Genomic DNA, 16,075 nt, shown 5'->3' on the forward strand with positions numbered 1-16,075 from the left:
CCGTTACATCGTCAATGAGGCGCGTAATATGAACAACGTCCCACACGCATAAATAATTAATATTGCTGATTGCATTTCACTCTTTAATCCGCTTTGAGATTCGCAGCTTTATTGAAAAGTTTTAAATGTCATAATTTTAAACTCATAACTTTTAACTAAATTTATAAAAATTATGTGCTTTTCTAAATTCATGCGCAAGAAATATATATTTGCAGTGCACAAGATAGTGCTTATTTTATGACATCTAAAAATTTAGCATAATATTTATGAGACTTATAGCGAATAATCATCAAATATTTTACTTTAATAAAAATAGAAACGAAAACTATTGTAATGTAATGTAATGGGAGAGAAACAATTTGTGAAATATTTCAAAACCAATGGAACATGATATTTACAGCGTTTAAAGCTATTTGAAACCACGAGTTGTTGAGAACTAACAAGCCTGTTATTTCTCGACAAACCTCGACAAACCTTGACAATTTTACGATCGCTCTTATTGACTTCGCAACGAGACAGTCATGATCGCGCGAGTTACAATGAGCGAGTTACAGCGCGGAATAGTAGAAATGACGGTAATCAATGAATTGGCATTTCCCACATTCAGGCGGTATCCACCTTAGTAAGGATATCTCGATGGCTCCACGATACCGCACGGTGTTAGAATGACGGATAGGCGGCGGCGGTTTGCCACTAGAAACCCGTGTTACTCCGATCGTTGAAACAATTAGTCGAATGCGAGTACACAATCGAGTTGTACGTCAAGTAATGGTCTTTCGTTTGCCGATTGCACATTGAGAATTTCGTAAAACCGTAATGGCATCCTAATGCGCGAAGTATGTTTCGATCTTTGCAAACTTCGAAGCTAATTTCTCCTCGTGAAATCGGAGTAAAACGGAATAAAACGGTGTAAAACGGAATTAAGAAACTGAAGCAAGAAGACAGTTCGCGTAGTTTTCGTATATGCAAATATTTAAAAATAATTTTAGTACTCTCTAGCATAATTGAACTTTGCCTTGCATCAAAATAAATAATAATAAAATGAAAAAATGAAATTCTGAAATTGCAATAATCGTATCAATAAGTTATTAAAAATTTTTAGTAATGCAAAGAGATCGTAAATTGTAACAGTAAAATATATCATAATATTATAGAAATGATAGATCATATATATTATAAATAAAAAGATAAAGATTTTATTTAACTTGTTTCTCAGATATATGTATACGTGTAAACTCCGATCCGCGATAATGATATTATCGAAAAGGGCTTTAGTGTTTCTCCATATCGAACGTTTCTGAGTTGAGCACCGCGATCGCGCTGCGTCTCAGTTGAACCATGGACCAGACAAAAGATCCTGGTTCTCACGACCACGCCCTCTCCCCGCTGCCCCTGCCTTCTCCAGACGGCGGCGGCGATGCCTTCACGAAGGTACCTATCCACCGGAAATTCCTGAAGCAACCGCCGCCGCGTCGTATATGCACACGGAATGGAACGGCGCGATCTCTTCCAAGTTCTCGTGACGCGGTAATAAATGGCCGGTGCCTGGATCTACGCGAGAGCGACCGTACGAAAGGACCGGATAAAAATGCCAGAGTTTTCTCTCCCATTGGACAGAAGGCAACGCCACGGCGACGCTACGGAACGGTATCGAATTTCCGCGAGGCTCTACGGTCGTGAATCCTAGCGTGCGAAAGTCGGCGACCCTTGACCGCGACGGGCCGCGGATCACGCGCGCGAAAAATCTTGGCGGAGGATAACACGACGGTTGTACGCTGATATGTGCTTCTTATCTGTTATCCTACAAAAGAGAGAAAGAGTCGCGTGTTCGAGTCTGATGTAAATTCGTGAAGCGCGTGAGCTAACGCGTGATTAATTCGACGATTCTCATTAGCTATTCTATGAAAGTTGAAGGCTCTCTGAAAATAACATCGCGCGTTTATCGTAAAAAAAAATATTTTTTTAAATCTCTTTTTTTATCGTAATCGAATCCATAACTCGTAAATCTCGCGGCGAGCGACTACCAGTTCAATTTGACCACCTTGTTAAGGGAAACCGCGTCAGCCTCGATCTCGAAGATATTAAAAGGGACGTTCGATGATTAATGGTTTACCGTCGAGCACTTGACCCGGCCGGGCGACAAGTCGTTAACTACCGGCCGTACGCTCAGGTTAAACATTATTATTATTTTTATTATTATTATTATCGGTGCATGGATCTCACGGCGATATTTGGTAGTGTGGTTGTGGGCATCGCGTCGATTTAACGTGGGAAGACGAAGATAATAGCTTCAATCTACACATAACCGAAGCTTCCATCTCTCGTCTACGAGAGAAGAAGAAGCGATTTCCACGTCTACTTGAAACATCACGCTATTTCGCTGAACGAGGTCCTAGCTAGGTTTGAGCTTGTGACGTGTAATTGCGATGTGACAATAACGAGATGTTGTTGTCCTCATAATTAAATTCTTTTCCGTTAGCTTTCTCAGACATTATATACGCGCTCGCTGATTTCAGGTATCCTATACGTAGACTATCATTGAAACGATAGCGTCATCAGCGAAACCGCGCATATGCGAAGTGAGAGAAGGGACCGATGGTAAAATGACGTGCGATTGTTCTAACGATTGCTGACGCACGCGCGTGACTCACGATCGTACATAACGATCATCGAGAATGCAAGTTTGTTTCTCTGAATCAATTGATGTATTTAATCTTGATCAGCTTTCCCGATTCAGAGTTTCAATAAAATGTCTATAGCTTTCTAATCACGTATCGGAATCGAGAGATTTATGATACAACATGTATATAATTTAACTAACTTTTTTTCTAATTTTTTCTTTCTTTAGCGCGTAGCGATATATCTTTCGTCCAAAAATATCTTGAAATTTTGCATATTTTATACAAATACATTTCGCGATATACATATATGTCGATTGAACCAAACATTCAGAATTTTCAAAAAGTATCAAAATTAATTTGCTCGATTGAGACCAACTTACCAGTGTGGGTCCTCTTGTGCGCCTTAAGATGCGAGCTCTTCGTGTAAACCTTGTCGCAGCCGGCGACGTCGCATCTGTGAACCTTACGTCTCTTCAGCGCGTCGCCGCAATCACTATCGACACCTAAATTACCGCCGTTTCCGCCAACGCCGGCATTTCCTCTACCCCCTAATCCGATACCTCCCGCCAGCGGACGTTTCTGGAATGCGCTGAAATTAAATAATTAAATTCGCAAAGTGTTAAACATATGTTTAAACAAAAATATTCCGTTAAAAACTACTCTAATGCATATATTAAAATATATAATATGCTTCTCTTATAATTTTTTTTTACAAGAAATAGATTTTTTTCTAAGAAAATATTTTACGATTGACGTAAAAGAAATCATAATCGTATAAATTTTAAAAATGAAAAGAAACAGAGATAAAAATTAGATCGTGTACATAATTATAAATCTCGATAAGTTAAGCGACTTTGATTATTATAATTTATTCTAAACAAACTTAGTTTTGAAAATTTTTCACATCTTGATGAGTATATGATTCATATTGAGCTTATTCTTCATACAAGCAGAGAATTTTCTCAATGAATAGCTTTTGATTATATGTATATGAAAGATAGCTTCGAGAGGCGACTAAGAAAAGATGAGAAATAATATCCCACATTAAAAGAAATCAGACGCAATTTATAAAACAAGCTGACATGCGGTGAATTATAAAAGAATCAGATGTAGGATCGCGCGTTTTCTTGCGTCTGAGATTGCATTCTGGTGCTCATAGCGATACATCGATACACGTATATCTGACACTGATTACCACAAGCGACAAGAAATTCGTCGTTCGAGCACCAGTTGCTATCAATATCAATAAATGTGGAAGAGACATCTTCATTGACCGTTTTGCGCATGGATCGCGTGTTCCATCATGAATGATCTGTCATTCTTACTTCTTCTAGACACGCGGTCGAAGAATATATAATTCGTTTTTAAATTTATAAAGTCGCTACTTTCAATATAGTTTAATTTTATTTCTATTATTTTTAATTTAAAGATAGTTTTAATACTTTTCTTGTGGAATTATCTCTCTAATATCTCTATAAAATTAACATAACTTCAGTAAAAAATTACAGACGATTTCAGAAAGGATATCGAAAGCTTAAGCATCCGCTATATGATTCAAGAACAAAAATTCCTTAAGAGACATAAAAATAGAAAACTGATAATTCTTTGCATTTCTAACTTCTATAACAGAGTATAAAATTCCTCATTTCCAATAATAGAAATCGGCACGAATTAAATTTCTCGTTATTTAAGCCTGAATAAGTATAGTAGAATTTTTTCTACAGATAACATATTGCTTGCTTATTTAGATAAACGTACTAGTTTCTAACAACGCGTTGTTTACGTTGCAAAATTTTCTTTTCGAATCAAAGTGCCTTTTTCGGTGGGTAGACGAAAAACCGAGCGATTCTTCGAAAACGGGCAATCAAACGAATAGCATTGGACGGATTCGATCCGATCCATGAAGAGAAGAAAGGCATATCGGGCTAGTTCGATCAATCTCAACTTGACACGCTGAATTCTGGTAAGACTTGTTTTTTCGCGAAACATTCATACGTGCTAACGATATAAATCGGATTATTTCTTAAGGCGTGCCATATTAGTACTGACCAATTTGATGCAGCGCAAAATATCACCTGTAAATATCGTTTGTGAATAAAATAAGGCAAACATCGATAAGAGACAATTCGAAATAATTACGCGATTTACTTCAAAAATTTTAAACTTTTGAATGATCAATAGTAAATTCGATTTTTCAATTATCTCAGAACGTTGATTAAAATAAATTTTTTGTTCTAATCTTTTTATATAATTATTTTAATGTGACTTTTTAACGGTGAAATTTAAAAAATTTATCGAGGCATAAATTTTACAGAGTGATATCGATCTACATCACGCAATCTGTGACTTGCGATCAAGAATAAAAGTTTTAAGATGGATGAAATAAAACAGTACCACTAACGTGTCCTTAGCTACCGTCATATTTTATCGAAGTCACGTGAAGGTTTCATGCACAATTCGCGCTATAAACTAGAACGTTGCGCAAACCGACATACATAAATCCGTTTATAGTCACAATAATCCGGATAACGTTAATCCACCCCTTCAGAAAGTAGGTTTTTGTTCATGCGTATTTCTATCTACATATAAATGTCATGGAAAAATTTATTATTCTCTCATATTTTCATATGAATGACTATTTTGTATTCTAATATACTTTTCTGATGATCCTCGAATTAGCGAGCAGAAAATTAATAAAAGAGAGACACGTATCACTATGCATTTTATATGAAAAACTATCAATACGTATAAAAATAAATATTCATAGAATCTTGCAGTCTAATCCTTTTTTCGTTATATAAGTAAAGTTACAATAAAATCCGTTTTAACAATTTATCGTGACAAAAACGATGTTGTACGATATTATTCGCAAAAATTGAAAAAAAATTCATCCAATTTAAAAACGAATTTTACTATATATTGTATCGACAACGACATGATATGAAGATTTAAATCATTACTCAGTTTGAGTAGTAGCATTATAAATCTGATGATCTAATAAATAGACAAGAGCCTGAGTGGAAAGTGTCTTTGTTGTAAAATATTATCGCCAGTTTCCGTCGCGAATCCTCCACAGGGGGTGCTGATATGCGGGCACCAGACTCTTATGGACGTATATTCGTATTTATAAAAAGATGTACATATAAAAAGATAAAATAGAAATGTATATATAAGAGAGGCAACTTAAAATTTATATCATACGTAATTTGCATAGCCATTCTCTCTTCATATGTAAAACAAACTTAAACAAAAACTACAAAGACCTGTATAAGCCATGATTATTAGATGCTTAAATTTAATTTTAAATTAAAATCATTATTTTTCTCGTACATATGATGCTTGTTTTTGGGTAGCACAAAGTTTTGCTCGGTCTTGAAAAAATGGAGATCAAATCACGAAGCTTATGCGTAGTACACTGTATAGACAGGTTTATTTGCAAAAAGCGTATAATGAATCGGCGTCACGCTAATTGGGAAAAAGAAACGAGACGAAATTACTTAGGCGCGTGCTCGAAAGAAATCGTGACAGGACGTGTAAAATGAGGTTTGTTAGCGTGCGCCGGGTGTCACGAGATTACCATGTTTCCTTGTGTGCGTTATGTATGTTTGTGTGTGTATGTATGATGTCAAGACAGTGGTTTCTCTAAGAGAGATGGATCGGGAGAGCCGGGTACAATGGAAACGACAGTCGCGCGGCGAGAGCAAATTAAACGAGATTTACAGCGGGCGCACGATCTTGTCCTATTAACCCTGGACGTGCTTATGCATTCGATGAAATACGTATTGAACGTAAGCATCGACGCCGTGAGTGAGCATTCGCTGTGATATCCCGCTGTTTTCGGCCGATTGTGTGAAGCGATAATAAAATCAGCCTTTGTATTTCGCAGCAAACTCGACACGTTTCTCGCGCGCTTATTCCGTACATCTTTGCCCCAACATTCCAACAAATCGTACATTTACATATCAGTGATCAATTCTGATTCCTTTTAATTAAAGATTTTACAGCAGGAATTATATCATTCGTTACATTTCTCAAAAATGAGAATTCTCAATACAGAAAAAAATTGCACGATGTGTGATTTGCATTAAAGTTAATATGTATGATTAAAATTCGAAAAACAATTTGAAAACGAGTTGGAATCTATGTTGTAAGATTTGCCAAGAACATTTCGTTTTAAACTATTTTTACAAGCATGGAGCAATTTTCTTGTATCTTATTTTCTTATTTATATATAAAAAAGCAAAATTAATATAATGGCCACATTCATTGTAATTATTAATGTATATACGCGAGAATACATGTAATTTTATTGATTATAATTAACTAAAAAAAAAAAAAACTAATATTAAATTATTTTCACATTGTCCATCCATGAGGTAAATTCAATACGTGATTACTCTTTCAATTTTTATCATACATAAACTTTAAAGTTATCTCGCTTCAAAGGTTTTCTCGCAGTCTTTACGCAATGTAAAATACACGCTCACGCCTAGATAAGATGCAATAGTAAATAATAATACTTACTACGAAGCCTTTATCCTCTGCAACGCGAGAAGGGCGGAAGGGGAGATCGGGAAGACGGAATCGGGTGGTTCCATCACGCAGACCGATACGTCCCTTTCCCGATCCCTTTCCCGGTTCCTCTGCCTGTCTCTTTCGCGATCACATTGATCTCTTTCCCGATCTCGCGCATCTCTCTCCCTGATCGCGGGTTCTCGTTCCTGTTGACATTCCCTCTCGTTCTCGCCGCTCCTCTCCCGCACCCTCTCGCGCTCCCGGTTTCTTTCCCGACTTCGATCTCGAACACGATCTCTGTCCCACGCTGTTTCGCTCAAAGGTGGCAAAGATGGTGACGCTGCAAAAGAAACGAGATATGCCTGTTATAAGAAAATTATTAATATATAAATTATTGTTAAAAAATTATTATAATTAGTAAAAAAAGTTCTTATTATATAAATTATTTATTATATAATTTTTATTGTATAAATTATTTCAATTCAAGTTGCTAAACTATTTATTTTGACATTTATAAATAAATTATCCATTTAAAAACTCATACTGCGAAAATTTGTATAGCAATATACACTGATCTAAGCAGGATTCTATAAATATAATTTAAAATGAAAAACATAATTTTTTGCATAATGGCAATGTTAATTAATATTCATTTTCTAAAAAGCCGGATTATACGAAAGGATATTTCTGTTTAATGGAGAGAGAGAGAGAACTGTTTTCGCAGATTGGAAACCTATTTCCGAGAACTGGTAGTACCTGCCCCCTAATTGATTACGGTATTTTATATAATTACGTGGTACCTCTCGCACCTTGTAAGGAACATATTGTTATTGCTATTATTAGAAGTACAAAAACGAATCACGATATTCCGGAAAAATATTAAAAGCAAGCGAATAATAGGAGCAGCAATTTAAGTATATACAGATATACATATATTATAAACTTTTTTTCGTATAGGATACGTATTTGCCACTTTGCGCGTACGTACCATGGTGGTCACAGGGTACCGTGCCCTCGATCCATCAGCGATCGAGGATCGAAGGTCGATGTCAGACCAGCACGATGCAACTCGCGCAACCTCTCGCAGATAAATCAACGGAGTGAAGAAATGCAAACGTTTCTTACGCTCGCATCCTTTCCGAGACGTAATTCTCCGCGATGGCGTGTTATAAATCGCTTTATGATTTCTTTTCGCGGGACTGTACGAGAGATCGACTTGTTGAAGATCGCTTCGCTTATCGTTACGTCAGATTCGCGCCCGCGCGTTGAACGCGATAAATATAATTCGCCTCCGATGTCTCCGCGGAATTTCGCGAATTATTGTGATGTTTAGACCGTGAAACATCTCCACATAGATTCCTACTTCCTTCAAAAATTGGTAACCACAAGTTTATTATCGTATTACATGGAAAATTGCGATTTGCCTCGCTATCTAGAGAGTTTTGATGATCGTTGACATCGCGGCCGCCGCATCTCGCTGCAGTTTCTGCAATTTGCGAGAGCCGCCTGACAAGCGTGTTAAATGTCCGTGACATTGCTGTTACTAATTAGCAATCGCGTTAGAGCTAAGGCCAATACATTTGCAAGATAAAACGGAAAGATGCGGTTTCGCGATATCATTGTCGATCGTACTGCTGATAATATTTTGACACTATGCACGCCTTTCGTTTGATTATAGAAACTGCCGCCTAGCTCGTCCCACATAATCGATGTAAAACTATAATTTGTAAGCTCACCTTGTTACGCGAGGATAGCTTGCTTATTGATAAACACGTTATTTAGCACCGTGTATAATTTTAATTATATGAAATCATCGAGTTTAAATTCCTAATCAAAATAATTATATTTTTCACAATACAGAAAATCACAACTAAATTAAATATTTTTTTGGAATACGCTTAGATTGTAAATTCTACTTTTTATTTAAATATTTTAATTTTATTAATGCTAGATATTCATTATTACAATGCTTCAAATTACACTTATCAAAATGTGTCTTTCTATTCTCAGAAAAAGAAAATTGAATAATAGAATGTCTAATAGCTAATGTACTAACGAATTCATAGACATATAGTGCCAGTGTATGGAGAGAAGTATATACTTCCTTTTTTAATGAAAATCCACAGTAATGTTTAAATTGATTGGAATCGATCTTACATTCACGAAGTTATGCGATAGCACGTGGCGCATGGTCGTAAGTTAAGCGGAACGTTCGTGCGGAACGATCACTTAAGCTGACGCGATATGAAATTTAATGCCTCGTCTTCACGAACCTGAATAGATATCTGAAACAGAGTTGAAACACGTACCGTTGCTGCTTCTCTCTTATGTATTACGTGTCTTACTGCACCTTGACAACCTGAGTTATCTTAAATTAAGTAATATATGTCGTGCATCGCGTAATAAGATTGACAGTCAATTTCGAGGAGAAATTGTGGCGAGGAAAACGAATATAATATAATATAATATTCGTATTTCAAATTTTTAACATATTAATATATATATAAAGTTAAGGAAATATTATATTATCTATTTCTGTTACATTCTTTCAATTTATTTTGTCTCTTCTTTAATTAGAATTTGATTGATTTGCGATTTTCATCGGATAAAATATAGACTTTTATACATACTCGCAAGAAATTGTAAAAACTAAAAATAGAAAGTACCGACAAATCAACAAATCACAATCTCTACGAAAGTTTAAGAAATTTTGTACAGTAAATTAATTATTATTCAATGCGCGCATATGATATGACGTGAGGAATATCAAAATACTCGTTCTCACTATACGCGTATATCCGATTTCTAATTAATTATTTGCTCTTATCATGGTAGAAATCTCATGAGCATCTTCGAATCGTATCGAGGAATCATTATGAATTCAGTCGGTCGAACCACGACGTAGTAACAGCGGTATTATTAACCGCAATTTCCGTGCGCCGAGGCGGCCTCGCTTAATTAGCCGCTGCTTCGGACACTTTTCCCCCCCTCCTGAGAGATCTCGTTCCGAACGTCTCGTTAGGGCCATTAACTCTTCTCATAGTTTTAGCCGAGACCTATGATCTTTGCTATCTAATGGGGCACGCAGTCGTCACAAACAGGAACGATCTGACAGAGCTTCGTGCGTCGTTACTTCGCATTTTACTCTACTATTTCTGTTTTTTTTCGTCTACTTTTTCCAGCATAGTATATTTCCTTTAACGTGAAAATATATCAATGCGCGTATGAATGGTGTTGCTTGAAAATCGAGGTAACATGATCGATTTAATTATGTCTCTAAAATTTCCGTAAGAAATTAAATTAACAATGGAGACAGAATACCTAAATGAATTAACTTTGGCTTAAAATTCATCATTTCTTCCTCATATTGCTATTTATTAAAGGAAGCAAAATTAATTCTCACAGATTAATTATTAATTTAATAATTAATCTTAATTAATACTTATATAAATTTTGTCTCATTGTCAGTTGGCCTTTGAAACAAAAATAATATTGTTCATTTTTGTTTAAGAGAAAAAAAATTTTTTTCTCAAATTATAGTACTAGACTACAATATTTTAATTTTTTGAAAAATTTCTGTATTAATGTTTTTCAATTATTTATTACTATACATTTTCGAAAACATTTAACATTCGTAACTACGTAGAAAGTATCTTCAGCTATTGTTTGATTAGCATACCAACCAATGAAAACCATCCCTCTTTAGGCGTTCGCTCACCTCGCCCATGCTATAGCAACAGGGTTAATACTATAAGCATTAGCGATAATAATACTCGTTTTTAGTATGTTTCGCCTTTCCGTTTCATCTTCGTCTTTCCTCCTCATCTTTCACCCTCCATTCACACACGATCTTTTGCCTTCCGTCGCTTTTTTTCCCCGCGCACACGTATTCGATGCTTTCGCGCGCCAAGGAACGTCAGGGGGTAATTGATAATGTTAAACGCCAGGGTTAATCCGCCGATTTATGGGCAGAGAGCGTGCGCGCCGTGGATTTTTTAAAATCCACCAAATTGAGGGATAATCGCCCGACATTAATGCCTTCGCCGCTAAAGACCCAGCCGCGAGATCCACACCGGGCGCGCGAATCCAGAGGGATGATTGAGAGAGATAAGTGGGAGTACGAAGGTTATGGCGCTTCTCGCGTGTCCGGTGGCGAATAAAAGAGGGGCTCCGCTAATCCGCCAAGAAAAAGGGAGAGTGCTTGAATCGACTGAGAGAATCGATCTCGAGATAACCACCGGCGCATGGCGTCGAGGATAAAGCGCCTATCTCATGACCCGAAGTCAAAGGTAGTCACTCGTTGTAGGATCTCGCGTTCGCAACGAGATGCGAGATGCACATTTCCGTTCCGTGATTCTCGAATTACACGATATAAATCTCGAATACGATAACTCGTATCCATAAACTTGCACACTTTTGAATAAACATTAATGTAATATGACTATAGAAAATACACTACTGTGTAATGGATAGAAATATAAATATATAATATAAATATATTTTTTAATATTTTATAATAGAAATAGAAATAGAAATAATATATAAAAAAAAATAAAATATGTTTATAAAACATATTTATTAATTATCAAATAAAAAACTTATTTTTCGCCTTGGCTTTATCACTCGCAAGCAGGAACGAATCCGCCGTTCATTCCGGCGGGATAACGTCGATTATCGCATATTGTATAAATCCAGCGGGTGGGCGCATTAGGCGCGCGGAAATATATGCGTGCGCGTGCACGGATGGAAGGTGGGTGGACATGCCACCCGCGTCGCGGAACTCGTTAGACGTTATGTGTTTTCAATTAAGTTTCCGAGGCCGCGCGTACGCGAAGCGCGCAGATTAGCGCGAGCGACCGGACTTGCGTCGATTAATCGTGGGGCGTTATTTCTCATCCTCCGTGCCGCGGGGGCCGCCACGACGTTTAGAAATTTATCGACGGTGGTTCGTTCGTACAAAGTACCGGTTATCCGTCAGGTGCGAAGATAACGTGTGCGATAACGCTTATTTACGTCGTGCCGCAAATTCACCGGAGGGAATCATTTGGAATTGAGAAGAGAGATCCCACTTTGGGGAGAGGGATAGGGGACGATCGCGATAAACTTTTGCGCGAAGATATCTGTGCGTTTCATAGAAAAAAAAACATGAATGTATCCAAAATTTGCATAAATTTTATCTAGATTGTACACTAATCATAATAAATGCAGAATGTGCTAAATATGTGTTTATATAGCAAATATATTTATGCTTAAAGATGTATAATACATATTTTGAAAAATGTCATATAAATGTAAAATGACATAATTACTGGTATACATTATGATGTAATGTTCCATCAGAATGAAATCCAACAGCTTAATTCGCGTAATGAAGATTTCATTCTGGAAATAATTAAAATTTATATTTCGTCGTATTAAACGACGACTTCAAACTGTATCGCGCAATCCCACTGTGGCGTAAACGTAGAATGAGCGATTATTTCTTTGTCAAGCGCGCGCGGTACATTAACTTATTATCATAATTAAGCGCCGTCTCGTACACACTAATTGACAAAAGCGTAATTGCATTAGCGAGGTGAAAGTAAATGCAGAAATGCAATTAAATATATGTCATTCGTCGGTCGAAATCCTGAAAGGATTTTGAACAAACTGAATTTTGTCAGATATCTTTCTCCCTCTTTCTCAAATTTTAAATCAAATTTATTGGTAAATTTTACATACACACATCTCTCCTCTCTTCGAACAATAATACATATTTTCATTAACAAATACGAAATCATTTGTGAAATTATTAAGAGAATTTGCTAAGAATATTATATCGATTTCGATTGATGTAGGATGAACGTATATGTGGAAAGTATGAGTATAATACATAATTTTTTAATAATTCGGAAGGTATCGGAACAACACACTGAGAGAGAATCGACCGCTCGTAAAACACGAAGGTGCAATGGCATCCAGATTAAGATATACGTCGGCAGGTAATCGATTCATGCACGCGTTGCATTAATCTCACAAAGCTGTACTTTTATTACGCTCACTATTGCCGCACGATAAATCGCGCCTTCGTTATCATGTCCTCCGGGTTCGTACCTTTCTTTTTTTTTCTTTTTTTTATACGTGTCGTAAATATCACGCCATCAAAAGTAATGCGTGCGCATATGCATGCGAATGAGTTTTTGCAGTCGTTAATGTAATACTTTTTATGCGCGCGCTCTCTTCCGAGATATAAAAGTATCTCATAACGTTAATAAAAAAGATCATGGTACAAGCCGTGTATTATCGTCGCGTCATGGACCCACGGATGAAGCAATGCGCAACTTTAACTTTGTTTGCCAAAACATGAATATCAAACGCATATATATCCTCACATATTTGTGAAAGAACGTTCTAAGAATGAAATCTTGTTCGAAAAATATTTCATAATTTCTCGAAACTGTTTTATTTCTCGACATGTATATTTTTCACGTATATACGATAAATCAAACTCAGACAGTCGCATTTAGAGTCAAACACGTAACGACGAGACGAAAAGGGGGTTCTTCAATTAGAGTCATGGAGAGATATATTTCGGGAAACATTTTATTCGACAGAGAATAAAAAGCAGCATCGAATGAATATATATATATATATATATATATATATATATATATATGGTCTAGGATGAAAGCGCGGGAGTTGACCGTTTCGAAGATAAGTAATTCCTCGCGGGCAAGATTCGAATTGTTCCACCCACGCTGATCGCGCATAAAACATCCGCATGCGGGCGAAAGGAGTGAACATGATGCGGCAGATGGATGAGTTCGGGCTAGATTCATATAAGAATCGTAAGATCGAAGAAACGGGACAAGACAAACACCGGTTAATTGGGAATCCGCATAAGATGGATGAATATCTTATTATTCGGTATGCGGTACTGTATAATACACAAGAGTACAGATCGCGCGCGTATAGTGCTCCGTTAAAGCACGGAAGAACTACGAGGACGGAAAGATTAGGAAGAGAATGACGATCAAGGGTGCACATTTATGAGCATTAACAAATGCAGCTCGAGCCTCGCGTCCGTCTCGTGATTAATCGAGCCCGAGAAAACCGCCGCATCGGAATGCATTACCGACATAAAATGACTCGCTAGAACCAGTCACGAATAATGGTATCAAAATAGGTGGTCACGAAAGGTCGAAATCCGTGAGCTTCGTGAACTTCGAATGCTATAAGTTATGCTCATTATAAATCTGCAGGCAATTACCAGTATAACGAATGCTTCACCAGTTCATTTTACGGCTGCGAGTTGATTCTACTATGTTATCTATATAGTAGAATACAAATTAAAAGTGGCGATATCATTATTACAATGCGAAATTATTGCGCGATACGCGAATATTTATATATTATATATTATATATTTATTGAATATATATCTTTTCAAATTTTTAATTTTTGTATGTTACAAAATTTTCAGTCTAAATTGAATCATTAAATTTGACACATCAAATTGATTTTTTTTTCCATTTTTAGTATTAATATAGGAAGTCAAAAATAATATCGATAATGAGATATAAAGAATACAAATGATAGAGAAAATAAAAAACAAAAAAATATAGTCTAGTCTATTTCCAATAATCTTCTATAATTAAAAAATTATGTGAGTTTCGAATGAGCAGCTTATATTTACATTGGCTCATTTTCTCTTGTAATTAGATGAGCACAGAGGAAAAAAATCATCGTGATTATCAAGTTATATATTTTTTTTCACGGCAATTCTATAGTGAAATGAGAAAACGCTAAAATCTGTCGAGGAATCCTGGGGGCTAAAAGCGAGTTTAGTTTGAATCCGCATCGAAACGAGGCTTAATGTTCCATTGCGAATACCGGTGAACATCTTTACGGACGCTTACGGACGTACGTCGTGGACCTGTCGTAACGTCCGTTTGCACTAAGGGAAGGTGTATAAATTGTGGACGCGGAGGTGCCGATACTTGATAAATCTATCGACGGGTGATAGACGAGCCGAGACGGCTATGCGCATCGCAGCGACAGGCCGCACTAATGCATGCGGCACATCCTTAGCTAGCGCACCTTCACCCGTAATCGTCTTCGGGTAAGACACGTGGACGACAGCGCGCGCTAAGTCCCTCTCGATTCGATCCTCCTTCCGCGCATTGCCTTTATCTTTCTCCCTCTCTTTCTTGTGTGTGGCATTCGAGATTGCGGGAACTCCGGAGGTCAATCTCTCGAGGCTCGATTACGCGTATCGATGACTATTAGGCGCGGTTTATTCATGGCTCGACTGGCCAGCTCTGTCTCGGTCGTAGTTCACTTCGCATCGCGATAACCCCGCGTCACTCGTTGAACTAGGAAGTTCCGAGGGACGGATGACAGCTGATTAAAAAGGGAAATAGAAGAATTTTATGTTGAGAATTAATTGGCTTGCAACGAACGTAATATAAGAAAGATAAACTTTTAATGTATATATGCAGGATGTTTTAAAAACCTATTTTTGTCTATAAAAATTGCCTATAAAATATTTTTTTCTATTTTTAATATGTCAACATGAGACCGACGTCTTGTGCAAGACATTCATAAATCAAGAAAATAATGATAGTTCTAAAGCATTCTGTATATACTTCGAATTTAAGACGCAATGATTGCACAACCATTAAGTAGGTATACCAAGACAGTTAATCTGCAGCTATAAAGAAGTTCGTATCTTTCATTGCGCGTCAAAGAATGTTTATGATCGTGTAGAAGAATCGCTTCGTACCGTCGATACCCAGATGGTGTTCCATTTATCCGATAGATTGCACAGGTGGAACACATTGCATTAACGTACGATGAAGATTCAATTGTTACATCGAAAATCTACATACAAAGTATCATTGCTTATCTTAAATCCGCAATAATAAACAAGTTTCAACATCGATGTTTAACCTTTCGAT

The 16,075-nt window shown here is 36.8% G+C and overlaps 2 protein-coding genes across 3 annotated transcripts in view; one reads left to right on the forward strand and one right to left on the reverse strand.

The window, feature by feature from the left end:
* Positions 1-16,075, forward strand: part of LOC145938776 (uncharacterized) — a 103,395-nt gene that overhangs the window by 20,397 nt on the left and 66,923 nt on the right. The window lies entirely within an intron of this gene.
* The window catches only part of LOC145938774 (uncharacterized), a 297,324-nt gene that overhangs the window by 11,933 nt on the left and 269,316 nt on the right, over positions 1-16,075 (reverse strand). The window contains exons 5-6 of the mRNA XM_083042528.1: positions 7,146-7,476; positions 3,002-3,210 (exon numbers count right to left, since the gene is read on the reverse strand). Of these exons, the coding sequence (XP_082898654.1) occupies positions 3,002-3,210; positions 7,146-7,476 (540 nt within the window). The remainder of the gene's footprint in view (positions 1-3,001; positions 3,211-7,145; positions 7,477-16,075) is intronic.

Source organism: Prenolepis imparis, unplaced genomic scaffold (assembly GCF_030444845.1).
Source record: "Prenolepis imparis isolate NDT839.2.m4 unplaced genomic scaffold, iyPreImpa1.0 SCAF_7, whole genome shotgun sequence".
NCBI lineage: Eukaryota > Metazoa > Arthropoda > Insecta > Hymenoptera > Formicidae > Prenolepis > Prenolepis imparis.